Here is a 26,511-nt window from a genome sequence, read left to right as displayed (position 1 = left end):
GAGATGCCCTCAGTTCATGATGAAGGGAAAAAATGTACATGACATTTCTAATGAGTAATATTGAACCTAGGGAAACAACAGAAAGGTTTATTTACCACACGACAATCAATACCCTGCTCATTTAGTCATAAGATTATTTTACATCTCTCTCCCTCTTCTCACTCCTAAACCTTCTCGTCTCCCATCTCCTCCTCTTCAGGCAGTATAAACCGACCGGGGGCGGTCCCTGCCTTCCTAAGGACCCCCACCATGATCCCATCCCCCCTGGACATGAAGCCCTTCCTACAGTTCCCCCTGGATACGCCCCACCCTGCAAGTGTCAACCTCTTCCACAACTTCAACACTGTGAGTAAACACCATTGCGCACACACACACGGACACACAAAGACACATACACACACACTCAGATATACACTGTTACTGTAAGCACACACCAAGAGTATGGCTGCATAAACATACAATTAGATGCAGGAAGCATTTAGGAAAGCATTCAAGTATACACTTCACATGCATAGAGACACAGCCACACACACCCACATAGATGGAGATAATGATTTGCATGTGAAGATACATCTCATTAGGGTCACTTTTGCACAGCCTGATGCCCTTGTAAACACACAGAACGCATACATCATCATTATGGATACAGAGGTCAGAGAGCTCCTTTTTGCTGATGAAGAGTGTGCAGACATAGTCTCACAGGATGATTCAGGACTGTGTTAAATACCTTGAGGAACAGTAAGAGCCTGGTAGAGTACAGCGAGAGCAAGGGTTTCAATTGTGTTTCTGAACAGACAGGTGCACTGTGTTCTGATAAAGTGACTTGGTTTTATGAAATGATCCTCTATAATGATAAGCTGACAAGTGTTTGCTTTTTCACTGGCAGACTGACGCTTTGCATATTCACAAAATGCTCAGGCAAGCATTTTACTGCAATACAATGACTTATGGCTAATCAATTTTATAAGAGTCACAGGCTGCATTCCCTCCAGTCAGCGTTTTCAGACACGACCCCATCCACTTCATTTGCAGATTGGGTTTCACATGAAGGTCAGCATGGTGACAAACAGTGGTGCGCACACACACACACACACACACACACACACATTACCTCATCTACATACAGCCTCTCTCTTAGCCGTCATTCATTATAAACCTTTTAATGGTTACATACTGAAGCACATTGAAATAGTTACTTCAGTGATACTCTTACACTTACATCACTTATCTCAAGAGGGTGCCAGTGCACAGGCTGTTAGTCCTCAATAAATACTTAAAAGCTAATTGAGTCTGATCATCAGATTTCATTTTAGGAGCATTGTTACATAATCTATACAGTCAGATAAATAGTTTTCTCTGACAAGCTAGACAAATAGGCATACTGTAAACATACTCATACTAACATCACAACTGTCTTATTGGATGACTCCCTTCCTCTCCCTGACTCTTAGTGGATCAACCAGAAGGCAAGCATCTCCATGCCTCATGTGGGATACAACACAGTATATACGGTTAGTGGGATAAAGAGTTTACTGCAGGAAGATTGGACGGAAGGAAAGTTGAGATGAAAGAAGGAGTGAGGTCTTGGTTAGGGAGAGGATCTGGAGACGAGTGGAGTAGACAAGTAAAGTAGTGGAGGGAGAGAACACAACCCCGAGAGCAGCTGAACAAGGAGTGAGGGACGAGGAGAGAAGCTGAAACATAGAGAGAAGCTGGGAGAGCATGATCCACACGAATAATCAAACAGAAAAAGTTTAACAATCAGAGAAAAGTATTGTAGGTGAGAGCCATGATTTCTTTGGAAATTGACTTTTACACCCACATACTGTGCATATACTCATACAGAAATACACACACACACACACACACACATGCACACACATACACACACCAACACACAAACAAGTTTGTTTTACTATTCTAGTGAGAACCAGCAATTCACTTCCAATCAAAATGGTATCATCGCTAACCCTTAACCCCTAACCCCCTAACCCCCTAACCCCCTAACCCCTAACCCATTCCCAAAACCCTGACCTTAACCTCAATCCTCATTTAATTTAACCCTAAAACCCCTTAAACCCCCTTAAAATAGCACTTGTTGTTTTGAGGCCCAAGAAAATTTCCCCACTTCTGGTCCTCACAAGGGTAGTTAAACAAGACCACATACACACACCACACACACACAAGTGTCAAAACTCTGGAAAACTACAAAGAAACATTGGTGGTGAAAGAACCCTTGTCTTGTCATGAGTCATGAAACAGTGAGGTGAGAGGAGACAAGCTCAGAAAGAAGTGAGGAGGAGAGAGGCCCAAGGAGCTCAAATCCAAGTTAAAGATGAGAGTATAAAAATAAAAACATCAAACAAATGGTTTCCAGCTGCCTTCTGTGTAATTAGAACTTGTGTCTGGTGTGTGGGGAAGGAGAGTGAAAACAGTCTTACAGTCCATTGTGAGGTATCCAGTCTAAGCTGATGATGAGAGGCTGGGTAAAACCTCAGCATCTGTGTGCTGCTGGCCTGAGACAGGGCGTGGGTGTGGAGCCCGACACACTGATCAGAACTACTGCCATTTTGGTCAGGGGATGACATATTTTAGCAGTGCTGCAGATGAATGAATGTTCTCAGGACTACTACTTGTATCTCTGTGTGAAGCTTGTAGCCCAAATGCAGTCTTTGTTTTTATGGATGTGTAGAGTCTGTAATGCCCGCCCTCCAACCCTGAACTAACACATTTGAACCGCGCCCATGGCACACACAGCACTGCCAGCTTGCGGCAGAAAAAAACACACTCTATTGTCTTTATCAATCAGTGTTTTCCCTCTCTCTATATGTTTCTCTCTACTTCTTTCTTTCAGTCTCTAATCAGTTATTGCAGTGACGTAACTTATATATCACCATGGCCTTTCTCAGATGTTGCCCAGAACAGCCTACTGATCCTCCATCCTCCCCTTCCCTCCCCTCTCCCTTTACCCTTATCCTATATCTCTTATTCCTTATCCCCCATCCCCTCTCTCCTGTCCTTTCCTCTCCTCTCCTTTTTTGTATTTCTTTTTTTCAGATGGACCCGGTTCAAAAGGCTGTGATGAGCCATACCTTTGGCCCGCCTTTGATCAAGACCAAGCGGCCAATCATCTCCTGCAATGTCTGCCAAATACGCTTCAACTCAGAGGTACAAACACAACTCTCACATCATCTCATTCAACCCACATTCAGCTCAGGACCAGCTGTAGCAGTGCAGGGTTGTACCTCAGGAAGCTTCCAAGTCCTACTGGCTACAGGTCAGCTCACTGATCTGACTGAGTAGAGAGAGTATACACCTGGACTCCAAATATTGTATCAGCCATGAGATCCAGCAGACTCTGTGGTGTGTAATGTCTGGGGACTATGCTTGTGAGGTTTGAGTACATCAGATACTGACCCAAATGAGAGTAAATGTTGGTGATTGACTGCACTGCTGGAGCAGGTGACAACTGTGTGTGCGGTTTCTCAGCTCCACTTTTAGCACTAGGATTGAGAGGGGGGTGGGGGCCAGAAGAGGTGGAGAGGAAAGGGCCAAAGGGGGGGCAGAAGAGAGGTGGGCAGGACAGGAGAGAAGGGGGCAGGAGCAAGGCGGGCAGGAGAGAGGAGGAGAGAGTGGTGCAGGAGAAAGGAGGTAGGGGCATGTGATCTGGTGAGTGTGGGGGAGAGAGAGACCCTGTGCTAAGCTTACATCATTCCTGAGCTTGACACCATTTTGTTGACATTTCCCAGAAAGGAGTTGAGAATGTGCAACTGTACTGGTCCGGTGGGGGGGCGGAGTGAGTGACAGGTTTGGGGGCAGGGAGGCTAGGAGGCTGGTGGTGTGCATGTCTGTGGTGTTGGTATTGAAGTTAGGGCTCACTGTAAGGGTGTTAATGGTGTTTGTAGAGGGACCAGTGATAGAACGCTGTGGGTTAAGAGGAAGGATAAGTAGTTTGCAAGAGCACTGGAACTAGAGCTCATCTAATCTGGTAATTAGAAAAAACTGAGCACTGATCCGGCACATTTTAAGCATTACAGACTGGATAGAGGGCACCATCCCAGAAGAGAGGAATGGAGATTGCAACTAGAGACTGAAGTGATTAAATTATAGAGGGGGGTCCAAGTGTCCCCATAAAAGAAGCAGTGGTGTTTACTGATACCTTTATAGTTGAAAAACTCATAAATCATCATACAATAACACACACAAAACCATGCTCATTGGCTGCACACACACAGAAACATATACTGTACTGTTCACATATGCATGATCCCTTGAGCTATGGATCCACACCAATGCTTTGCCTCTGTATGTAAACAACCTTTGGAAACATACAGTCATGAACACAGACAGTGGCCCTTTCGCAACGTGACATTTCATCCAAATAAAGATGCTGTATCACCCATAGTACAGTATGTATTTTCAGTTCTACAACTGCTGTAATTAGTAATGTTGCTTTTAGGACAACATATTTGTGGGCAGTAAGAAGTGCATGAATGTTCAATCAATAATACATACTTTTTTTGAAATTGTGACACAGACTTGGTTCACTTTTAACAAAGCACTTCATACAAACTGTGTCACTGTATTCAGCATGCTCGAGACCTATCTTCACTGGCAGGTTTACTTCAACCCAAACAAGGGGTGGTATTACAGAAACTCATAGACCAAGTTATAATACTGTCAGAAATGCAAATGTACAAATGTTAGTGGCACAACTCTTCACAGTTTACACTTTAGGTTTTGAGTATCTTGTCATAGTGTTCAACACTAAAAACAGCTTAAGGCACTGACGATGCTTGTGGGAAGCTACAGCGAGATCCAGGGTACCTTTCCACAGTAGCAGTGTGAGTGACGGGTAAAGCTATATACCCGTCACTAAATGTAAGTGTCTTTGGACAGTGGAACCAACCCCAGCGTTTATGGCCCATGCTGTCACGTCTAAGCCAAACACAAGTTTGACACACAAGCTTGCTTAAAAATATTGACGCATGCCAACGAATAAATCACTGAATAGGTTTCCTCCAAATGCAATAGGGGTAATGATGGGCAGTTTGCAGGCCCAGCAACAGGGAAGGGCCTGAGCCTCTGGGACAGCTGCCCTGTGACCCCCCTGTGACCCCCCTGTGACCCCCCTGTGCCCCCTGAGGGGTCTCCTTCCCACCCCTTCTAGCCCCACTCCTGCAGACCTTCATGTTCTACATGGTTTACACAGGAATGTCTGGTCTCAGAGTTCCGTGTAAACCACACATACGCTGTGTGTATGTTTGTGTGTGTTTATGTATGTGTGTTGTCTGTTGGGAGCTAGCTATGCCAGTTCCCGGGCCACCTGTTTGGTCTCCCTCTTGTCTCCATGTTCATCAGTCAGTGTGCGTGATCACTCTGATCTGAATCTGCCACATCATATCTACACAACCATTGACTGAGTAGCCTGAGAGCAGATTTCCTGCGTGTGTGTGTGTGCTCATCCTACCGAACAACAACAATAATAAACACACCAAATGTACCAATTTTTGTGACTCCAAACAGTCTCCGCTATGGATGACTGTGGTCAAACTCAGTGGTCAAACACAGTGTTGCAAAATCCAAAGCGATTCACTTGACTGATCACTCCCTGCCACCAGACAGCACTGTAGTATCCACATGTCGCAATTATCAAATTGCAATTCATCCCAGCGGGCCGCAGAGGACAGATTAGCCAGACAGTGTTCAGCCCTGCTCTGCTGCAAGACTGACGTCACACCCTGCTGCATGAGCCATCGTCACCACTGCAGTACCACAATGCTGGACATCTTCCCTCTCCTTCTCGTGCTCTCCTTTTTACTGTTGCGCTCACTACAGTATATCTTATGCTCTTCCTTTTACTTAATTTTTCATTTCTCTCTCTCTCTCTTTCTCACCTCTCTGACTGTCTGTCCCTCCTAACACCCCTCTCTTTTTCCCTCTGTACTCCCTCTCTCTTTCTCCCTCTCTCCCTCTCTCCCTCTTGCCCGTGGGCAGTACAGTAGATTGGGCTGCTGGACCAGTTTGCTCTGGTTTCCGTGCCTTTGTCGCTTTATAGATAAAACATCAAAGCATATCAAGCTCAGAGAGAAAAGGATTTCAGGGACGTTCACTTGTTCTCATTTTCTCACTCTTTTAAATCTCTTCCGTTTCCCTCGTTCATCTTAATCCCTTTCCCACAGCTTCTCTTCATCCTATTTCTCAGTCCATCTCCAAATATCATTTTAACTTCATCTCTCCTTATTTAACTTCAGTGACCCCAATATCTATCTCTCTCTCTTTACTCTGTCCTGATAGATCTATATTTTTTTAATCTCTCTCTCTCTTGCTCTCTCGTGCTCTCTCTCTTTCTCTCTCTTTCTCTCTTTCTTGAAATCTGTCTCTCTGCTTTTTCTCTCTCGCCCTCCTTCTTCTTCTTCTATCCAGTCGTTTTTCCTGGACTGTTGATACTCTTTTAACTTGTAATTGATAGTTGACCTTCATTGATCCCCATAGACCCATCTGGGAAGGGCAGTAGGAGACAGGAAGTAACAAGCTGAGCAGAGGATAATCAAAGAGAGGGAAAGACAAAGAGGAGGAGAGAAAGAGACTGGATCAACAAACAAGGAGTATGATAAAGAAAGAGACAGAGACAGAAAGAGAGATAGATCGAAAAAAGATGCAAATGGAGAGAGAAGGGGAGAGATAATAGGAGGATGTACTGTAGAAGCTGGCAGCAGTATGGTAGAGCCCATACTGTAGCTGTCATTGACTAGAGTTGTCTCAGCCCCCTTCTCCCTTAATGTCTAATCTGGGGGCTGGGGGAACAGCGGTCTAAGATCCAGGCAGAGCTTGGGTTACAGCAGCAGGGCTATATCTGCTTTTCTGTCATCGCCAATCAGAACTAGGGCTATATGTAGCTCTGTCATCGACAATTATTGCCTAGGGTTTAGAGAGGCATCTCTAAAATGTCCCAGTGGCCCCTTCGCCTCGTTGATGCACACCACCCACCCACCATTAGCCTTCTAGCCTGTCCTTCAGTCTTGTTTAGAAGCTGTCTCTTCTTCCTTCTTCACCAGCAGTGGGAGTCAGCTGTCACTGGGGTCCTACACTGAGGGGCCTGTTGAACATAATCTCACCACTCTATATTTTCACTCATCCTAATCCAGTAATTACTACTCATCCTGTAAAGCAACACCAGAATATTCTGGAATGAACTCCTTCACAACATTGACAGAGGTTACATCTTACAGATTCAGGGCTTGGACAATTCTACACTAAATGTGTCCTTAAATGTGTTATCACGACACATGATAATGGGGAAATGTGCTTATCATGGAAAAATCCAAGACAAAACGTACATTTAGTTTAATGTTTGTTTTATCTGCATGTTAATGTTTGTGAATTACATTGACTATAAACAAAACATGACATGTGTTTCTGGGTTTGACTAAGAAAGCCCTGATCTCTAACGACAGTGACAGCCAGAAAACAGAGGCCTGAGTGCTAAATTAATCAGATGATGAATGTATAATTGATAATGTGGACTCAGAGTCTTCCAGCTCTGGAGACAGGCAGGTGGGGAGAGCATGACCAAAGACCAAAGAGGGAGAAGGGATAGAGCAAAGATATGGCAGCAATTGATCAGGATTAGAGTACAGTTTGCGCTTGACCAGTAAAATGCCACAGCAGGACCAAGTGGGGTCAGAGAATGGGTTAAGAGTAGGGTTAACATGGGGAAGGGAAGGGCTAGAGCAGGGCTAGAATAAGGCCAGCCTTGGACTCAAGTGTCAGCTTAAAGCCCTCTACTGAGAGACAGCCCCTCAGCACTGCAGGTAGAGTTGACCACTCTGACCCCACTGGCTCTGTGACTGACATATGCCAGGAAAGAGGGACTTAGAATATACTGTAGCAAGCAGGCATGGTGTGAGGGTATGGGGGTATGCCTGTCAGCAGGGGCCTCTGGCGTCCGTTCTAAGCCTGTAACTGGGGTGAGGGAGTCTCATGTTTGTAGATATTAGATTAGTGTGTTACATCGTTGAAGTTTCCATGTATTAAGCCGGGGAAAACATGAGCCAGGGCTGATACATGAGCGTGTTTTAAAGTGTATGAGATGAACTGCAATATGCTGTGAATATACTGTGGATTATGAAGTAACTCAACTCTGTCCTCCCTTTCTACAGAGCCAGGCAGAGGCCCACTATAAGGGTAATCGCCATGCCCGAAGAGTGAAGGGCATTGAGACTTCCAAAACTCGTCCCCAGGAAGGGGACAAGCAGCCCCCTCCCCCGAATACCTCTCCCTCTCCCCCCAGACCGTCACCCTCAAGCCCAGAGCCTGACCCTAGCAGCAAGCAGGGTAAGGCTCACCTGTGCGTATGTATGTATCACACACTCGTGAACACACATTCTGCCATTAAATCCGCTGACGCTCATTTCACACGTGTGTGTGTGTACAGCTGTAGTGTCAGAGGTCAACAGGGGACAGCCAGGAGTGTTAGTCTGCCTGGAGACGCCTCTGTCAGCACTGATGAGGATCAGCTTCCTGCTGGAGGCCCCAGTCATCAGGACTGGCCTCTCTGGAGAAGGGAGGGGAGGCAGGGAGGAGTGGAAGAGGGAGCTGGGGGGAGAAGGAGAAGCTGAGACATAACAGCACCACCTGACCCTCCACAGACAGGAAAGGAGATGGCACAGATACATATGACATAGTACATATTTAGGACATGCCTGGTTAAAACCAAAAATAGACAAAAAAAAATTCTTCAGAAAAGAAATCCTCACCTGTACGGCACATTGTTTTCTACATATCTGCAGATCTTCTATATGTGTTAATTCAGAATTTCCCTTCTGGGATGAATAACGTTTTATCAGGACTAATCGAACGTCTAAATGGAGCTCTGTAGATGGATGAGCCTGAGGAGCTCAGCTCTGAGCCCACACACTGGGGGAGCAGCGCTGCTACACAACCATCATTAGAATCAGCAGGGTGGTTGCTCAATGCAATCCACTTGTAGTAATGCTGGAAAAGTAAATAATATGTTCTTTTTACCTCTCCACTGTGATCACAGATGATGTCCTGTCCCGCCCCAATTCAAATGGGTCACCCATGACTCCAGGCCCACTCCCCACCTCCCAGGCCCCAGCCACCCCTGCAGAGACCCCCTTGCTCCCCGTCAGATCCCCCCAGCTGCAGGGTAGTACCCCGATGTCATGCACCCCATCTCCGGGTGCCAGTGCTTTCTCTATGGACCCAGCTGGGACAGGCAGCCTGGACACGCCCTCCCCAGCCCCCAGCCCCTCAGGGGAGTCTGAAGAGGACAAAGCCAAGAAGCTGCTCTTCTGCTCCCTGTGTAAAGTAGCAGTCAACTCCCTGTCTCAGTTGGAGGCACACAACAAAGGTAAAAATGGCCTCATGCCATGGATGGAAGAACTCCAGGAGTAGAATTTCAGAATGTCAAAATAATGATGTTTATTTAGGTTGTGACTGAATCAAATAAGCATGAACACATGGTGAGAAAAGTTGAAAGACAATGAAAAGTGCCTTAATGTTGCTGTGCATGAGATGCTGCTCTCTAGTGGCAGATAAATTGAACTATGCCTCATGGTCATTTGTTTGTGTTTACTGCTCACACTGTACTACATCCTTTTGGTATAAGGTCAAATGTTGTTAAACATACATAAACACTACACTATACAGGACCGCATATAAACAGTATGAACACTGCAAATTTGCATTGATCAAATGGGCCAACAACAAGGCCGTAATCATATACAATATATATCAATATATTGATATAAACATATAAATGTGCTACGTTACGACAGGGAACCACACTGTCCGAAATTATCAAAAAATGTAATTCCCCTCCCAAATGTTGACTCCGTGGCTTCGGCCTTGGCCGACAACATGTATTAATCTGTCTCTTTGGGGATCACAGGAACCAAACACAAAACCATCCTGGAGGCCAGGAGTGGGCTGGGTCCCATCAAGGCGTATCCCCGACTAGGTCTCAAACTCAGCCCGGAGCAGGGAGGGGGTCTCCCCACAGACCCCAACACTCAGGAACGTACCTTCCACTGTGAGATCTGCAACGTGAGGGTCAACTCTGAGCTCCAGCTCAAGCAGGTTAGCAGCTAAAGCTTGTCTTGTGTAGAATATGATGACCACAGCATGTGGCACAGGAAGCAGATGAAATGAAGGCCAGTGTAAATCTAAATATCCATCTGTCCCCTCAGCATATCTCCAGCCGACGGCATCGGGATGGAGTGGCAGGAAAGCCCAATCCTCTCCTCAGTCGGCACAAGAAGCGTACAGACTTTGTGGTACAAACTCAGCTCTTTGTGATTCATATAGCTCCACCATCAGAGTTTTCTGTTTGCACTGTTCATCATTACAGATGAGGATAATAAGGCTCTAGTATAATGTATCAAAAGACAGCACAAGTCTAACCTTTATACTTTTTCTTCTATTACTCTCTCTCTGTCTCTGTCTCTCTCTCTCTCTCTCTCTCTCTCTCTCTCTCTCTCTCTCTCTCTCTCTCTCTCTCTCTCTCTCTCTCACACTCTCTCATTCCCTTCTCCTTCATAGTCTTCCTTAGCTTTTTCAAAGGACCTTCCAAAAGCTCTGGGTGCAGGACTGTTGCCTAATCCTCTGGCTGTTGCCGCAGCAATGGCAGCTGTGGCCTCCTCCAATCAGCTGGCTTTACGTGCCCCCGTTCCTGCCCCTCATCATCACCCCCATCATCACCTCCTACAGGGAACACACCTGAGCCTGCTAAGGCCCGCCCCTGGGCCCATGCGCACCACCCACGGGCCAATTCTCTTCACCCCTTACTGATGGTAGAGGGACCGGGACCAGTCAGGAAGAAGCACACTGTGAAGTAAACAGGAAAACACATTGATAATCAAAACATTTACTGCAAACAAAAATAATTTATGGGGTAAAAGACCCCTTCCTCTTTTTCAATTCCGGATCATCCTTTCACCATTTAACACATCGGAAACATTGATTGACTCAAAATCTTGGATTTTCTGCTGCTGAAGAGGAAGGAGATTGCGTTAATGGTGGACTTTCTGTGATCCTCTTCCCATCTGGGGATGACTCTCAGACCATGTGTGTACTGTAGCAACCACATTGATCAGATGTCTAACTAAAGCATTTTACCATCTTGTTCATGTCTTTAGTCATGGTAGAGGGCTCAGACAAAAACCAGCATTCAATCCACAGTGACAAACACATACAGTAGTTGGGATTGTAAAAGTAGCTCAGTTAGTTGAACCTTCGTACCACATGGCAAAGTTAAATCCCATTAGAGTTTGACCCTATGTGCGTGGCAAAATCCAATATATACACTGTTGTTGCAGGTCCTAGATTAGCTGTATGTTCTACAGATTCAGGCACAAGGTACTCTGTGCTTTTTGTTCCCAGGTCCTTAGTATCTGTAGTATTGTGGATGATAGATGTTAGTCTATATTCCCCTCTATGAAGGAAAAGAGGGACAAACATTTTTATTAAAGGAGCGAGCAAAAATAGTCTCAAAAACTGCAACTGAAGGTGAATGCACTAAGGTCTGATGTCATTGGCTGAGGTGTCCCTGTTTTGAGGAGTCTTTTTGTTTCTTTCAGCATTCCTCAAGTATCATGCTATCTAGCTAGTATGAATAGCTACCGATTATATGCTTTGTGTCATTTTGATGTTCACAAGACAGACAAAGCACACAGAAGTACAACAAGACTTCAACTGAAAAATCTACTTGACATCTTCCTAAATATTGATGGTCAACCCTCTTTCTTTCAGTTTTTCTCATCTCTGAGGTATCATACCAAACAACTTTTCAGGTTTCACTGTAAAATCCAAACCAGAGGGATCCTTTTGTCTTAAAATATTATTTGTACACTGTGAAATATTATTTCGTTTTGAGTGGGTGACTTAAAGGAAGCAGTTGTTGAGTTGAATTAACAAATATACATTTTTACTAATTGACCTCATGAGCCTGTGGATGGGGGGGTCAGGGTTCAAATCAGATCCCCAAGGTGGTTGTTGGGGTGGTGGATGACACAAATTGCACAGGGTTTCCCATACCTAATGGGTGGTCCAGGACCTCCCTACCAGCTCAGTTTGAAACTGTGCTGGAAACGAAAAACTCAATGAGAGGGGAAGTTGTATAGATGTGTATAAAAGAATAATGCAGAAGTTATGATAGCGAGAATGACCAGATATCTGAAGCTGTCTTTCTGTCATGAAAGTCACATGCAATATTATGATGATCATTGTCACTGAATCATATAGAAAACCATTACATTTCCATTCATCGTGGTTTATAACTGGTTCTGTTGACTTTGTCTGAGCTCTGGATGAAGCCTGCTATCATTAAACTGTTATGTCATGTATCAAAAGGGTATTGTGGGGGATTTTAGCAATACTCATAGCACTCCTGCTATCTAGTCCTTGCAATAAAGAGCTGAATTATATGTCTATAAATGTATTAAATGTTATTTAGAAGAACTGTGTTGAATCATTATTGTAAATATAGATTGTTATAGCAATGTGAGAAAAAACAGGAATCTCTGGAGCACTCTTGCTGAAGAGTAAATAAACAGATTTTTTTAAATTTTCATTATTATTTGTAATTACTTATCTGATGTAATGGGGTGAGGAAATTTTGGCAAATCTGTCTCTCACTTTCTTGCGTCAGATCAATTCCTGTTGCGAAAATCATACCATTGGCATGCAACATTTGAGCAATGCATAAAACCCCACTCCTTTTGTGCGCCACAAAGAAAAGTGGGGAAGCCCTTGTAAGCACAAAAGGAACCAGCAGATACATATTATACTGTACATAAGGAAGTGCAGACAGCGCAAACAATCTCAGATCCAAGAACATTCAGTTCAACTTATACAAGGCAAGAACACAGAAGGTTTTATTGCCAATCAAGACAGAACTCAACAAAACCTCAAGACACAACAGCTTCCTAGCAACTTCATCAAATGAGATATACATCCACAATCAGGTACACTTTTACGATTCTGGCTTCTCTGTTTAGTTTTTACAATGCTATAAATGTGTATGATTGTGGCCCAAAGGGGTTTGTACTGTATACTGTGGTTTACAACTGTTGTATTGATAGTTGATAATTAATTTTGTTTTTAAATACATCTTTCATGGACAGTAACAGTATGAAGGGAGAGCGTTGTAGCAGCCAGTTAAGAGTAGGCCTACTGCAATACGTACCCACTTGTGGGTTTGCCCAATGGGATATGACTTGTCCTGTAGACCAAGGACTTCTCATTTTCAGTGAGCGAACAGTGAGATGGCAATTATAGACAATCCCTGTTTTGGTCATAAGTGTTAAGTGAAAAGGAGAACAAATCCTTAACTGAGTGCATAGCTGTGTTTCCTTTTTAAGACTATTGATGATGACTTGCTCTGTTCTTTTGTAGTTGGATGTCCGGACCTTCACACAGAAGATGCTAAACATTACAAATGACTCCTTCTCCTGTTATGATCCCTCAGTGCAGGGCTACCGCTACTTTGGCGTGCTGTGGGGGTCCTTTGTGTCAGTTGTCGGCACAGTGGGCAACATACTGACTATCCTGGCCTTCGCCACAGACTCGCGACTAAGGACTCGCTTTAATGTGTTGATCGTCAACCTGGCAGTGGCTGACATCCTGTACTGCACCGTCTTACAGCCTGTGTCCATCGACTCTTACCTGCACCTCCACTGGAGGGGCGGCCCTTTGTGGTGCAGGATCTTTGGCCTCCTCCTCTTCCTCTCCAATTCCGTCTCCATCCTCACTCTGTGCCTGATAGCAGTGAGCCGCTACCTGCTGGTTGCTAGAAGGCCCGTGTTTGAACGTGTGTTCTCTAGACGAGGCCTTGCCCTCCTTCTTCCCTCCACCTGGGCCCTGGGTTTGGCCAGCTTTGGCCCACTCTGGTCCGTCTATGTGTTCGTCCCACAGGTGTGCACCTGCAGTTTTCACCGCACCAGAGGGCGCCCTTATTCCACCATACTGCTCTTCTTCTACTTCTTCATCGGCCTGGGCTGTGTAGGCTTCTTCTACCTGCTCATCTACCGGCGAGTCCGGGTGGCAGCTAAAGCACTGGTCAAGTACAGGTTCAGCCGACGCTCATCCAGGAAGAAGCCTCACCTCATAAAGGCACAGGGGACAGAAGGGGACAGTGGTCTAGGGAGTGGTGTGGCCACACATGGCTGTGAGATCAGCAGCCAGGGGGAACTAGCCCATAACATGAGTGGAGACAGAGAAGAGGAGCATACTGGGATATCCTCCTCTTCTCACACAACTACCCAGGGCTCTGCTCATGCATCACATTCAGCTGACCCTACAGGGGGAGAGGAGCCCCCCCCTGCCCTCACCCCTGCACCACCCCCACCCATCATGGCTACACCAACTCCCTCTGCTGTCCAGCCTTCCTCCTCTTCAGAAGAAGATGGAGAGTTCAAACGTGTGACCCGGATGTGTTTCACTGTGTTTCTGTGTTTTGTTTTCTGTTTTGTACCTTTTCTGCTCCTGAACATGGCAGACAAGCAGGGCCGAGCCCCCCAGGCCCTCCACATGTTCTGTGCCAACCTGACCTGGCTGAACAGTTGCATCAACCCCATTCTCTACGCTGCCATGAACCGTCAGTTTGGCCAGGCCTACAAAGCTCTGCTTAGCAGGGCTGCCAGCCCTCTCAGAAGTCTCTGGACACACTAGCTACATCCTGGGTACCCTGTTCCAGCTAATCTAATGCAGCTAACCACCATTAGTTATTCAAATTAACCTCACCTTCCCAGCTCTGAAACAAAAGTAATTTGTTGTTACATATCATTATCCTTTCACTAGTACTGTTCACTGTGGTTTACAACTGTTGTATTGATGGAGTTCTTGTGTTGTTTTTTAAATAAATCATTATTGGAAAGTGACAGTATGAAGTGAGAGCGTTGTAGCAGGTATCAAGTGAAAAACGGCCTAGTGTGTATCCCCTCTGTAACTTTTGCTAGAAAAGAGCAGACACCTCTATATTATCTCAGGTTGTTCATTGTGACCAAAAGAACACAGAAAATCTCCAATGAAGGTAGAAGCGGTGCTAGGCCTCTTTGGTTTTGTGCCGAGAGCAGGCCATGATGACTCATCTGGTCCACTGGCCTATATGTTGGTGGAAAGAATATTTAAATATATCAGACATCACAAGTCTCCTGGAAGTTCCGGAAGTCTCCCGCATTTTAATAGCGGCTCCCTGATGGCAGCAAATTCTGTACAATATCCCTGAAATATTTTATTTTTTGGGGTTTTAGAGTGAGCAAGACAGTTCAATGGTCATTTCTGGTAGACAGGCTCTGGAAAAGAGAGAGCGAGTGACAGACGTGGTGAGAGTGACACAGCACACGACCTGATTTGGCTTCCTGGGGGGGGGGGGGGGGGGGGGGCCTTCGCCACAGACTTTAGTACCTAGCTGGTGAAGCCACCTCCCTGAAATGAGGTTTTGCAGGTTGGGATGTCTGATATGTAAAAACAGCATAACTGTACATAAGGAAGTGCAGACAGAACAAACAAGCTCAGATCAAAGAACATTCAGTTCAACTTATACAAGGCAAGAACACAGAGGGTCTTTATTGCCAATCAAGACAGAACTCAACAAGACCTCAAGACACAACACAGCTTCCTAGCAACTTCATCAAATGAGATATACATCTACAATCAGGTACACATTTACTATTCTGGCTTCTCTGTTTAGACACAGGTTTTTTGTATGCTATACATTTGTATGATTGTGACCCAAAGGGATAGTACTGTACACTGTGGTTTACAACTGTTGTATTGATAGAGTTCTTGTTTAGTTTTCAAATAAATCTTTATTGGACAGTGACTGTATGAAGGGAAAGTGTTATAGCATAATATTTAACAACCTGTCAAGATTAGGCTTACCGCAATATGTGCCACCTGTGGGCCTGTCCTATAGGATATGACGTATCCTGTAGACCAAGGACTTCTCATTTCCAGTTAGCAAACAGTGAGGTGGCAATTTGAAAAGTTTCCTGTTTTGGTCATTAGAGGTAAGTGAAAAGGGGAACAAATACTGTGCTTCCTTTATAAGACCACTGATGACGATTGCTCTGTTCTTTTGTAGTTGGATGTCCGGACCTTCACACAGAAGATGCTAAACATCACAAATGACTCCTTCTCCTGTTATGATCCCTCAGTGGAGGGCTACCGCTACTTTGGCGTGCTCTGGGGGTCCTTTGTGTCAGTTGTCGGCACAGTGGGCAACATACTGACTATCCTGGCCTTCGCCACAGACTCGCTACCTGCTGGTTGCTACTAAGGACTCGCTTTAATGTGTTGATCGTCAACCTGGCAGTGGCTGACATCCTGTACTGCACCTTGCTACAGCCTGTCACCATCGACTCCTACCTGCACCTCCACTGGAGGGGCGGCCCTTTGTGGTGCAGGATCTTTGGCCTCCTCGTCTGCCTCTCCAAATCCGTCTCCATCCTCACTCTGTGTCTGATAGCAGTGAGCCGCTACCTGCTGGTTGCTAGAAGGCCCGTGTTTGAACGTGTGTTCTCTAGACGAGGCCTTGCCCTCCTTCTTCCCTCCACCTGGGTCCTGACATTGGCCAGCTTTGGCCCATTCTGGTCCGTTTATGTGTTTGTCCCACAAGTGTGCACATGCAGTTTTCACCGCACCAGAGGGCGCCCTTACACCACCATACTGCTCATCTTCTACTTCTTCATCGGCCTGGGCTGTGTAGGCTTCTTCTACCTGCTCATCTACCGGCGAGTCCGGGTGGCAGCTAAAGCACTGGTCAAGTACAGGTTCAGCCGACGCTCATCCAGGAAGAAGCCTCACCTCATAAAGGCACAGGGGACAGAAGGGGACAGTGGTCTAGGGAGTGGTGTGGCCACACATGGCTGTGAGATCAGCAGCCAGGGGGAACTAGCCCATAACATGAGTGGAGACAGAGAAGAGGAGCATACTGGGATATCCTCCTGCTCTCACACAACTACCCAGGGCTCTGCTCATGCATCACATTCAGCTGACCCTACAGGAGGAGAGGAGCCCCCCCCTGACTTCACCCCTGCACCAACCCCCACCCATCATGGCTACACCAACTCCCTCTGCTGTCCAGCCCTCCTCCTCTTCAGAAGAGGATGGAGAGCTCAAACGTGTGACCCGGATGTGTTTCACTGTGTTTCTGTGTTTTGTTTTCTGTTTTGTACCTTTTCTGCTCCTGAACATGGCAGACAAGCAGGGCCGAGCCCCCCAGGCCCTCCACATGTTCTGTGACAACCTGACATGGCTGAACAGTTGCATCAACCCCATTCTCTACGCTGCCATGAACCGTCAGTTTGGCCAGGCCTACAAAGCTCTGCTTAGCAGGGCTGCCAGCCCTCTCAGAAGTCTCTGGACACACTAGCTACATCCTGGGTACCCTGATCCAGCTAATCTAATGCAGCTCACCACCAGAAATAAGTCGAATTAACCTCACCTTCCCAGCTCTGAAAAAAAAGAGTAATTTGTTGTTACATATCCTTATCCCAATTACATCAGGCAGTCACATGTATCATAAATAATGTGTTATGCAGTGATATGCTTGAAGGCAGCATTAAATCAGAACTTAATGTGCCACTACTTAAAGAGTGGTACAGAGTCATAAATACATGAAGGAAGCTGTCACACTGTTCTGTTACCAATGTATGCGTGTTTCATGACTCAGCTTGTCTATGAATAATATTAAACATTTTAATTTTAATACATCAATAACATTCAATATCAAGGCTCCAAAATGGCTAATGTGTGAAGTCCACATTGATGACTCAACAGAGTATTATTACCATATCACCTGCACATGGGATAATCTGTTTTACACAATGGTCTGATTTCCTCACAGAGGAACTTCTGAATCTGTTACGGATACAATGGGCAAGTTTAGACATGCTTTGAATGAACGAGATTGAGAAACAGATCATGGTGAGTCACAGGCAATGACTGAGGTGACGTGATTCACAAAACTGCTCTATGCAGGTATCTGTACATCAGATGTTACTAAACGGTTTTCTGCCATGTGAAAATAAATGAGATGTATCATAAGCTTAAGTCAACATAACACCACGTCACCACTCCTCCATGTGTGAGAGACTTATCGTCTTCAGTCAGCAAAGACAGCGCATATGAGTACAGGTTTAAGTATATCATAATTGCCTTGCTAAAGTAAGATTTCAGGTACTAATTGTGACAACTATGTTTGAGCAGACAAGCAGTAGCAAACAACATAAAAGACAGTATTCTGTTGTACAGTTTTGCACAAACTAAAGTACAAGAAAAAGTGTCCCCATCAGCCACGAGTGCAAAGAAACAAAGAAAAGTGCCAGATTGACTTATGTGCAATCTTGGGGGGTTCTGATGAGAGGAGCCATGTTCCTGTGTGTGTCACTGGACCACCATGTGTTCCTTTTCAGATGCCTCAAAGAATCAAAGTATTCTCATTAAGACTATGGTATTGTCTTGTTTATAGCTTCTAGTCTAACTAGCAGGCTACAACTGAGGAGGACAAGCATACAGTGTGTTCTCTAGATCAAATGTACAGTTGAACATAGGTTTCAAATTTCAACTGTATGCTCAGATATAATTTGTTTTCAACAAATTATGAATAAGTATACATAATGTTAAGTAGTTGGGTTAAACATGGTCATTTGTCGGGGCTGTAGTCTATAGGGTTTGGTAGGTGCTTCCACAGGATTGCAGGTGAGTGCAAGTGAAACCAGGCAGTGCTAAATCCAGAAACATTGCAAATTGGTCAGGTAGTTAGAAACAAAGTGGGGTCAATGAAGATCTCGTTGAATTCCATATCCACATTTTCCTCGATTTGTGTGGAATTACAGTCAATCCAGGAGCATAAGAGGGGGTCCAAAGCGGGGACTGGGGAACAAAAGGAAGGAGATTAGAATTCTTTATTATTTATATGTTTTCTAATAGATTTATACTTTTTTTCTCATGTAAGAAAAAACTTAAAGATGCATGTTATCAGCATTCGAATAATTGAGTTGAATCTACATAGGTGGTGAAAATGAACAGCTGTGATTAACCAAAGCCAAGTCTACAACACATAGCAAGACATCTCACAAGCAAGACATCTCACAGTCATGCATGAGGCACAAAAGAAAAGGGTAAGTTAGGGTTAGGGCTAACCCTAAACTTAACGATAACAAAAACTGATTACTTATTTTGGATATTTAGTAAGTTAGTTGCACTCAGTATCCTTAGTGACAGTGTTTTGGCCACAAATAGGGTTATCATCATAAAGCAGTGCTTTGGTTAGTAATATCACCAAGTTTCATGTAAAAAATTTAACTCCGACAGACTTGAAAATACAGTAGATATGACAGTCAGGCATAATCCAGACCACTAACTACACAATGTGAAAAAAGACATAAAACCAGAAAGCCCAAACAGATGACATTGGCAGCCCCATATAGACCCTGCGGGGAGGTGCACAAGCACTGGTTTGATTGGGTTTCAGACTGGGAGGTCCAGCACGGCGAGGCAAACCATGACTCACCGGACACTGGTTCAAAGCCTTCACCATTTGCCATGTCTGAACTGGCCGGCGACATAGGGCCCAGTGTATTCCTACAATGACCAATGATGAACAGCCATTACAAGCAGCATCTGAACTGACTGATGACAGAGTAAAAGGAGTAGAACACATCTACTTCCTTGGAGACAATGTACCGTTATTCCGATTTGAAGGAAACTATTAGAACCTGTTATGGCAATGTCAAAAGTAAGACTGGGGGTGGAAAAATTGTTACAGTTGGAATTCCATAGATCTTTCAGTGACTCTAATGCTGAAGTTGAACAAATAAGAAATAAACAGAAAAAAAAACTATACTCACTCCCTTGAGACGAAAACCAGTCTGGTTTTGATGTACTTTATGTATGGACTGTCAGCTGAAAAATGAATGGTTTTAAGATGAATTTGGGTTATATTCATCACTCTTTGTTTATCAGTTTTATTACAAAACAACCTCAATGTCTAACCCTTACAGTACCACCATTTATCCCAAAATCCTCACCTCCACTCTTCACTGTGTAATATTTCTCGAATGCCTTGTCTTTGGGGGTGTTTGGGTAGAGGTAGAGTAAAGGACTTTCTGGAACATTCTCAGGTATCTGGATCTGGAAGTTCCTGATGATCTCATGGAAGGGAATCTGGTTGAGGTCAACCTTGGTGAAGGGCTGCACTGAGTGGACAGTTGGCTCCCCTGATAAGAAAGAAGGGTCCCAAGAGAATATGAGGAGAAGGAAGTGACAAAACCAGTGAATATAGTAAAAACACCGTAGAAATTGTGATAAGGACAGCGGTAAAAGCGGTTAGTTGCTGGAAAAAATGCATACATCTGGTGCACTTTGAGATGAAAACTGGGCAATAAAACTGACCAGCATTTGTTTAATTATTATCAACGATCACGTCATGTAGGCATACCCATTTATTTTTTTTAGCTTTAGGTTTAAAGACCTAACTGAACATGGATCAAGGTCAACAAGGTGAACAGAATTTGACACGTCAAGTTTCTACGGTGGTATTAACCTTTGGTATTTTTCTGTTGTCACTAACAGGTAAATAACATTTCAACCAAAGCCTTCATTTTTGACCAATGTAGGCTAGTGGAATAAATTGTGAAAACATGAAAAGCAGGGACATTCAACCTGTACATCATGTATTTACAGAAATAAAGTTGTTGTCCTTTGGCTAGAGCTGACATGCTGAGCAAAAGGACTTGCAGATCTATCCGATATGTGTTGACCTTTTGGTCTTGATTTGCTGCTGCGCTGTCATTGTGACAGCTGACTAGATTGCAGACTAATTAATCTTTTCTAAATGCTTACAGGTTGGATACCATACATTTAGCTCATAACAAAGTGCAACTGTAAATGTAACATTGTGTTCTTAACAAAATGATCCTTTGCATTAAAAAAATGAATAAAAAATATCTTAATGGTAAAGTGTACAGGCATACTTTCGCCAGTGGATAAGGACCACCTTTTCAGTTAAACATACAATTTTATATTACAACTATACAAGAATACAATACAATATGTATTTACTGACCATTGATATATAATATTGTACATGCTCACCAGTAGGGGAGTAGTCCACCCAGGAGAAGGTGATGCCTCCATCTTTGATGCTCTCACTGAAGCGCAGAAGGAATGTGCCTCTCTGTTTCTTCTTCAGCAGGGACTTCTCTTTGCCTTTACTCACAAAACCCATAATGGAGCTGCACAGGACACATCCACAAAGATGTATTTTTCTAGTAAGTCTTTTGGATAAAAGTATCTATTCAATCAATACATGCTTTTCTTAACTGTGCCATTAAATATTGGTTTCAGGTTCAAGTAAAAACGGTCAAATGTATACTTCTATGCGTGTGTATTGACAAGTCTAAATATGAGCCCACTGTACTCTTCCTAAGGATTGCAGACAGTAAAAGTAGAAAGTTTACATATGTACCCGTCTTTCCAAATGTTCTCCAGGTGGTTCTTCACCATTCCCAGGATTCCATCAAACCACACCCAGAATGTGAAGATTGTGTCAGGAACATTCTCCTGCAACACAGGAAGTTAGCATTAAAAACTGACTGGATTGTTCATAAGGCATTAAAGTAGTTTGTATGTGTATTGTACAGAAGCTAAATTCTCACCTTGCTAAACTTGGCCCATGAGATTTTGCATGCTTCATAACTTTCCTGTTTTCCTAATGTAACAACAAATATTAAACAACAATAATTCAACAACTGTACTCTGTAAATATACTTGGCAAAACACTTTCACATTGTGATGACAGCGTTATTGTGCTAGGTAATGTTGTTGAGGGTGGTGTTTGTACCAAAAAGTTTTTGTGCAAGCATGTCCAGCTGAGAAGAGTTTAGGCCTCGTTTGGTAGCAGACAGGAACTGCCAGCTCAACATTTCGCCAAAGTTAGACCAAGGGGCAACAGGACAATTTGCAAAAAACAGGACATTCTAAAATCAAGAAAAAAATAATACAATTACCATCTTGGTTTCTGACAAGGTTTGAGGACACCTCATTCTGACCTACAGATGATGTCTCACCTTTACGTTTTCACTCAACATATTGAACCAGAGGACAGAGGCCCAGGCGCTCTGCTGCTGGCTGGAGTTGGAGATGATGACCACAGGGAGAGACCAGGTCTATGGGAGGCAACAAGACAACAGACACTGGTTAAAGCCCAACTTAGCTTGTGTTTAAAATATATGCTGTAACGTAAACCCTTCCTTAAATGGATGATTATTTAAGAACATTTACATAAATGTAGTTTCTCTCACACACACACACACAACTGTAGGCCAAATGCACTATCAGCCAATGACAGAGCAGGTAATGAGAATATGACCCACCTCCAGAGACACAGAAAAGTCTGCCAGGTCAAACACAGTGTCAAAGTAGATCATATGCATCTCCTCTGTAACACTGAGAGACAACTGGGAAAGAAGAGGAAAATAGACTATAAAAACATACACACACAAGCCTAAACACACACATCTCTATACATGGCAAGTAATGAGAAAATATTTGGATACAAATGTGTTTTTGGTTTCCGAGTTGACAACTAAGATTAAGTAATTGAAACTCACATCAGTAATACCCTTGCCTCCTCCACCTGACTTCTGCTCCTTAAGAGTCTGCATACACACACAAACGCAGTTCAAAAAATGGATCAAACAACCTCTGGGCAAGCATAACTAACTGCAAACTTCTCTGGTCACCATTTATTGATGCCTGTTTGTATGTCACATACCAGATGTCTGAAGTCTGCCACCATGCCCCCATTCATGCTTTCAGCCATGTTCAAGGCTTTACTGCAGGTCCCCAGAACATTAAATCGTCTATAGCTGCAGGCACAACACAGAAGCAGAATGTGACCATTTTTGCATTTACAACAAAAAAAGGCTTTTTGTACAGGCTCTTCCTTATTATGACATTCACAGTTTTCTCTGTGACAACACACATTAGCCTCTCACAACATTCTTATGATTGTGTAAACAACTACTTACCCTTTAACCTGAGGGGCCTCCCTAATTGGAGAAAAGAGGATATACACAGTTCAGTATGATGACCACTAGAGGGAAACATAATCAATTCAGTAGTAAAGATTCCAACATACTTGTCCATGGACACTGTCACCTTCATGGCATGGTTCATCTCAGGAATCTTGACAAGAATTCTGCAGAATAAATTTTATTATAAAGTAAACCAGGTATGAAGTCATAAGAGACATATAGTGCACCTAAGGTAGGGTCCATAGCTGTAAAGCAACTTTAACTGAGGTACAGACCTGGTCTTGACAGAGAACTGGACATTAGTGCGCAGAACCAAGGGGCCTTTACCCTGCGGCATTGACGGCTGAGTCTCCACCACAAAAGAACTTAAAAATACATACACACCACACTATAAGGTTTGTATGTACAGTATGTAGTGGTAGTGTGTGTTTAGTATGTATGTATGTCGTGTGAGCATGTCTATGTGTGAAGTGAATACCTTTTGATGAGAGATGTGAGCAGGTCATCCACTCTAGTCTGCAACAAAGGTTTCTGAGCAATCAAAGGGTCGTTCAGGTAAGTCATCTTCCCCATCAACTCATCCAGCTTCTTGAGGAACTTTCGTACTTGGAATAGACAGGTCGTCTCTGCCGTGAACCTACACAGGGGTTAGAGGTCAAATACACTAAGTCACAGTGAGGTCACAGAACACAGCTGTCAGTAGGTGAGGAGTTTCCATGGATGTTGAAAATATACAAATCCAGAACATGGTGTTCTACTAATAGAAAACCCACTTCCTCAGTCCCCACTACAACACTATATGTGTGTTTGTGTGTGTGTGTGTGTGTGTGTGTGTGTGTGTAGGCCATCTGTCTGGGATGTGTGTACCATTTTTCCAGCTGCTCTAGGCTGGTGTCGTCTGGGGCTCCTATGCAGGCCCTCTGCTGCCTTAACTGCCACCCCTGCAGCTCATCGTTCACCAGGACATCAAGAACATCCTTAGCAACATCCAACAGCTCCCCCAGGCCTGCCAACATGTTCTGAGGGAGGGAAGAAAGGAGGCAGACATGTAGGAGGAGGGACAATAGGATACCGCACAGAGAGAAGAGGGTCAGGTTGACATTATACATGTATCTCCATAGAATTTCAATGACGTAGCATGGGATGGAAACATATTGATGGAATATGAGTCCTCTTTTACCTTTCTTGAGAAATCCAGCCTGTTAAGAAGATTCTGCAGCATCTTCTTATCCGCCTCAGCTGTACTAGCTGCATGAAAACAAACATTCGGTCTTTATTACCCATCCTGACACTGACACACCTACAACTGGAGCCCAAAACACCAGGCCACTTTGAGGGTCAAACACATTTGGGAAGAATTCAAGAGCCATTTGCTGCCAGGTCTACAACACCCAACATCAGTGGGCAACATCCCTAATGCTCTTGTGGCTGAATGGGCACAAATCCCCCTAGACACCCTCCAGAATCCTGTTGACAGCTGACTGCGCTCCCAGAAGAGTGACAACTGTTACAGCCGCAAAGGGGCCAACTCAACATAATATCCATGGTTTTGGAATGGGATGTCCAACAAAATCTTACAGGTGTCAGGTGTCCACGTATTTTTCACCATCGATGTGTGTGAGAGCTGACCTTCCATTGCGTGAGTCTGGAATTTGAAATCAAATTCATCTTGCTGTTCTTCCAGACATTTCACTGTGTGGTCCATGCACTGCATTTTAAGAAATTGAAAACATTCATATCATTAAATCGCTTATAAAGGGTTGTAAATGTTTGGATAAACACCACTACAGGAAATGGAATGTTAAAGTAAAATGTTATATGTGTTATTGTTTTATTCAAAAGTATCAATATAAACACTGGTTTTACTATGAAGGCAACTCACCTCTACTTTATTTCTGAGTATGTCCACCTTACGCTGCACATTCCTTTGGCTGTCAATCTCCATAGGGTTCTGGTGGACCTGGATCTGGCTCACCTGTGAAGAAGAGGATGATGATGAAGAGGAAGGTGGTGAGGAAGGAACGTAGATGTTGACATTTATAATAACAATTTTTCTGTCGTTAAAGATCTGAAAAGATCTTTCATAAGAAATGTTTTAATGCTATGAACAACCTGTTTATTCATGGCAGGCCAGTATGTATCTTACCTGCTCTGCCAGCTCAGCATTATCCAGAATCTCTTTCTCCTTGGCCATGAACCAGAGAATGACATTGGCCAGATTGCATGGATGTTCCTGATATCGCTGTGGACGAGAAGTGGACCAGGTGACATTAGCAATAATGTATATTTTGTATTTTTATCTTGTTTAGTTTTGTTCTAAACCAATGATAACTGCTTCTCCAGCTGCTCTGAATAACACAAATATACAACCCTCATCATTCTCTACAGACATTGGTTCTTAACAGGGAATTAGCAAAACGTTTATGAGCTGAGGGCAGTTCTGCCATGTCTACTGCTCTTCAAGACTTCCCAGGTGCACCTGGGCTCAGGGTGGAGCTGGCAGACAGACCTGGAAGTGGTGTTTATGGCGTCTGATGTTATGCTGCTGTAAGAAGTCGTCTTCCTGGACAAAGCGACTGTGCTGAATATCCAGTTCTTCCATCAGTACCTGGAACAACACCATGGCTCTGTCATAATCTTGGGATGCAGTCTCCCTATGAGAAAGAAATACTCAAGTTAACATTCTGTAAAATAATTAACTTCAATAGCCATTAGTGTCGTTAGCATGATTAGCCATAACAGCAGCGTTGTGTGCAGAAAAGAAAATGTGAATGCGAATCTAAAGGCATAAAATGCTGCCTCACCAATCCTGGGTCTCTATCCAGGAAGCCAGGTAATGTCGTAGGTCCATGGGAAGGTTGTCTCCATCATACAGGTCATCTACTTGCTTACGGTAGGCAGAGTCCAGCTTATTGAGCTTCGCCCACAGTGCCATTCTGGTCCGACGAGAGAGAGAAGCGAGATCTCGCTTTACAAATAAGAGTCTTTATCCAATGTCGCCAATAGCAAGGGAGGCTCATAAAATTAATAGAGAGACAATTTATATACTGTCATTTCCCAGCCAGGTCTGCGTTAGTGTACATAAGTAATTCTTCTTGCATTTAGCGTGCAATGTAAATGATCTCAAACTTCCACTCACCAGCTGTTGTTATTTTTATGTTTTTATAGTATCTTGCTCGTCAAACAAATTCGAGGCCGACTTCCGAAGAAAGTCCGTTTCACGCGAATGTTGTTCCCCCCTCCGAATGTAACAGCACTCTATCTACGTTCCATTGGCTAATAAAGTATTCCCTCCTCTCTGACATTAAACGTTTAATCAGAGCACGTCCTCTGGTTATCAATACGCCACTTCTGTCTGTCAGGTGGAGTCCGGACCCAGGTTTTCCGTTCAACTCCTTACAGCAAACGGATTGGTGAATCCTTGCACTGTCTAGTAAATCTGATT

The 26,511-nt window shown here is 44.0% G+C and overlaps 4 protein-coding genes across 11 annotated transcripts in view; 3 read left to right on the top strand and 1 right to left on the bottom strand.

Moving 5' to 3' along the window:
* Positions 1-12,541, top strand: part of znf385a (zinc finger protein 385A) — an 18,085-nt gene extending 5,544 nt beyond the window's left edge. The window contains exons 2-8 of the mRNA XM_047025386.1: positions 200-345; positions 3,058-3,168; positions 8,163-8,337; positions 9,047-9,376; positions 9,917-10,104; positions 10,215-10,301; positions 10,567-12,541. Of these exons, the coding sequence (XP_046881342.1) occupies positions 200-345; positions 3,058-3,168; positions 8,163-8,337; positions 9,047-9,376; positions 9,917-10,104; positions 10,215-10,301; positions 10,567-10,815 (1,286 nt within the window). The 3' untranslated portion in view covers positions 10,816-12,541. The remainder of the gene's footprint in view (positions 1-199; positions 346-3,057; positions 3,169-8,162; positions 8,338-9,046; positions 9,377-9,916; positions 10,105-10,214; positions 10,302-10,566) is intronic.
* Positions 12,542-12,787: 246 nt separating this feature from the next.
* Positions 12,788-18,346, top strand: LOC124470758 (G-protein coupled receptor 84-like). The gene is made up of 3 exons (XM_047024815.1): positions 12,788-12,989; positions 13,420-14,709; positions 17,414-18,346. The coding sequence occupies exon 2, from the start codon at positions 13,447-13,449 to the stop codon at positions 14,692-14,694; it is 1,248 nt and encodes a 415-aa protein (XP_046880771.1). The 5' UTR covers positions 12,788-12,989; positions 13,420-13,446; the 3' UTR covers positions 14,695-14,709; positions 17,414-18,346.
* LOC124470757 (G-protein coupled receptor 84-like) lies at positions 15,446-18,346 on the top strand. Its single transcript, XM_047024814.1, is given in 4 exon segments — positions 15,446-15,682; positions 15,941-16,294; positions 16,297-17,091; positions 17,093-18,346. Coding segments are annotated over 3 exon segments (1,260 nt in total). The 5' UTR covers positions 15,446-15,682; positions 15,941-16,135; the 3' UTR covers positions 17,399-18,346.
* stat2 (signal transducer and activator of transcription 2) lies at positions 17,711-26,431 on the bottom strand. 8 transcript variants are annotated; one of them, XM_047024804.1, is made up of 24 exons: positions 26,206-26,431; positions 25,871-26,002; positions 25,576-25,720; positions 25,213-25,308; positions 24,949-25,041; positions 24,645-24,774; positions 24,247-24,314; positions 23,934-24,085; positions 23,545-23,703; positions 23,342-23,431; positions 23,171-23,230; positions 23,061-23,081; positions 22,805-22,898; positions 22,641-22,688; positions 22,404-22,487; positions 22,098-22,196; positions 21,872-22,007; positions 21,687-21,739; positions 21,497-21,591; positions 21,124-21,263; positions 20,058-20,246; positions 19,878-19,932; positions 19,541-19,611; positions 17,711-18,900 (listed from the first exon to the last, which is right to left on the bottom strand). In XM_047024804.1, exons 2-24 carry the CDS (start codon positions 25,999-26,001, stop codon positions 18,779-18,781), a joined length of 2,331 nt encoding a protein of 776 aa, XP_046880760.1. In that variant the 5' UTR covers position 26,002; positions 26,206-26,431; the 3' UTR covers positions 17,711-18,778. The 8 variants fall into 8 exon arrangements, with proteins under 8 accessions (XP_046880760.1, XP_046880766.1, XP_046880761.1 ...); XM_047024810.1 differs by having other exon boundaries at positions 24,696-24,774; XM_047024805.1 differs by having other exon boundaries at positions 25,871-26,081; positions 26,206-26,430.
* Positions 26,432-26,511: the final 80 nt, after the last annotated feature.

Source organism: Hypomesus transpacificus, chromosome 9, assembly GCF_021917145.1.
Source record: "Hypomesus transpacificus isolate Combined female chromosome 9, fHypTra1, whole genome shotgun sequence".
Lineage (NCBI taxonomy): Eukaryota > Metazoa > Chordata > Actinopteri > Osmeriformes > Osmeridae > Hypomesus > Hypomesus transpacificus.
The sequence above is the reverse complement of the archived record's forward strand: the minus strand, read 5'-3'. Positions and strand labels throughout refer to the sequence as shown.

Excerpts from the sequence above, each read along its gene's own strand:
- LOC124470758 (XM_047024815.1), top strand. The coding sequence starts at position 13,447 with ATGCTAAACATTACAAATGACTCCTTCTCCTGTTATGATCCCTCAGTG.
- stat2 (XM_047024804.1), bottom strand. The coding sequence starts at position 26,001 with ATGGCACTGTGGGCGAAGCTCAATAAGCTGGACTCTGCCTACCGTAAG. Across the intron at positions 25,042-25,212 it reads ATGCTGAGCTGGCAGAGCAG|GTGAGCCAGATCCAGGTCCA; the intron begins GTAAGATACATA and ends TCTTCTTCACAG. Across the intron at positions 22,689-22,804 it reads TGGCAGACTTCAGACATCTG|ACTCTTAAGGAGCAGAAGTC; the intron begins GTATGTGACATA and ends GTGTGTATGCAG.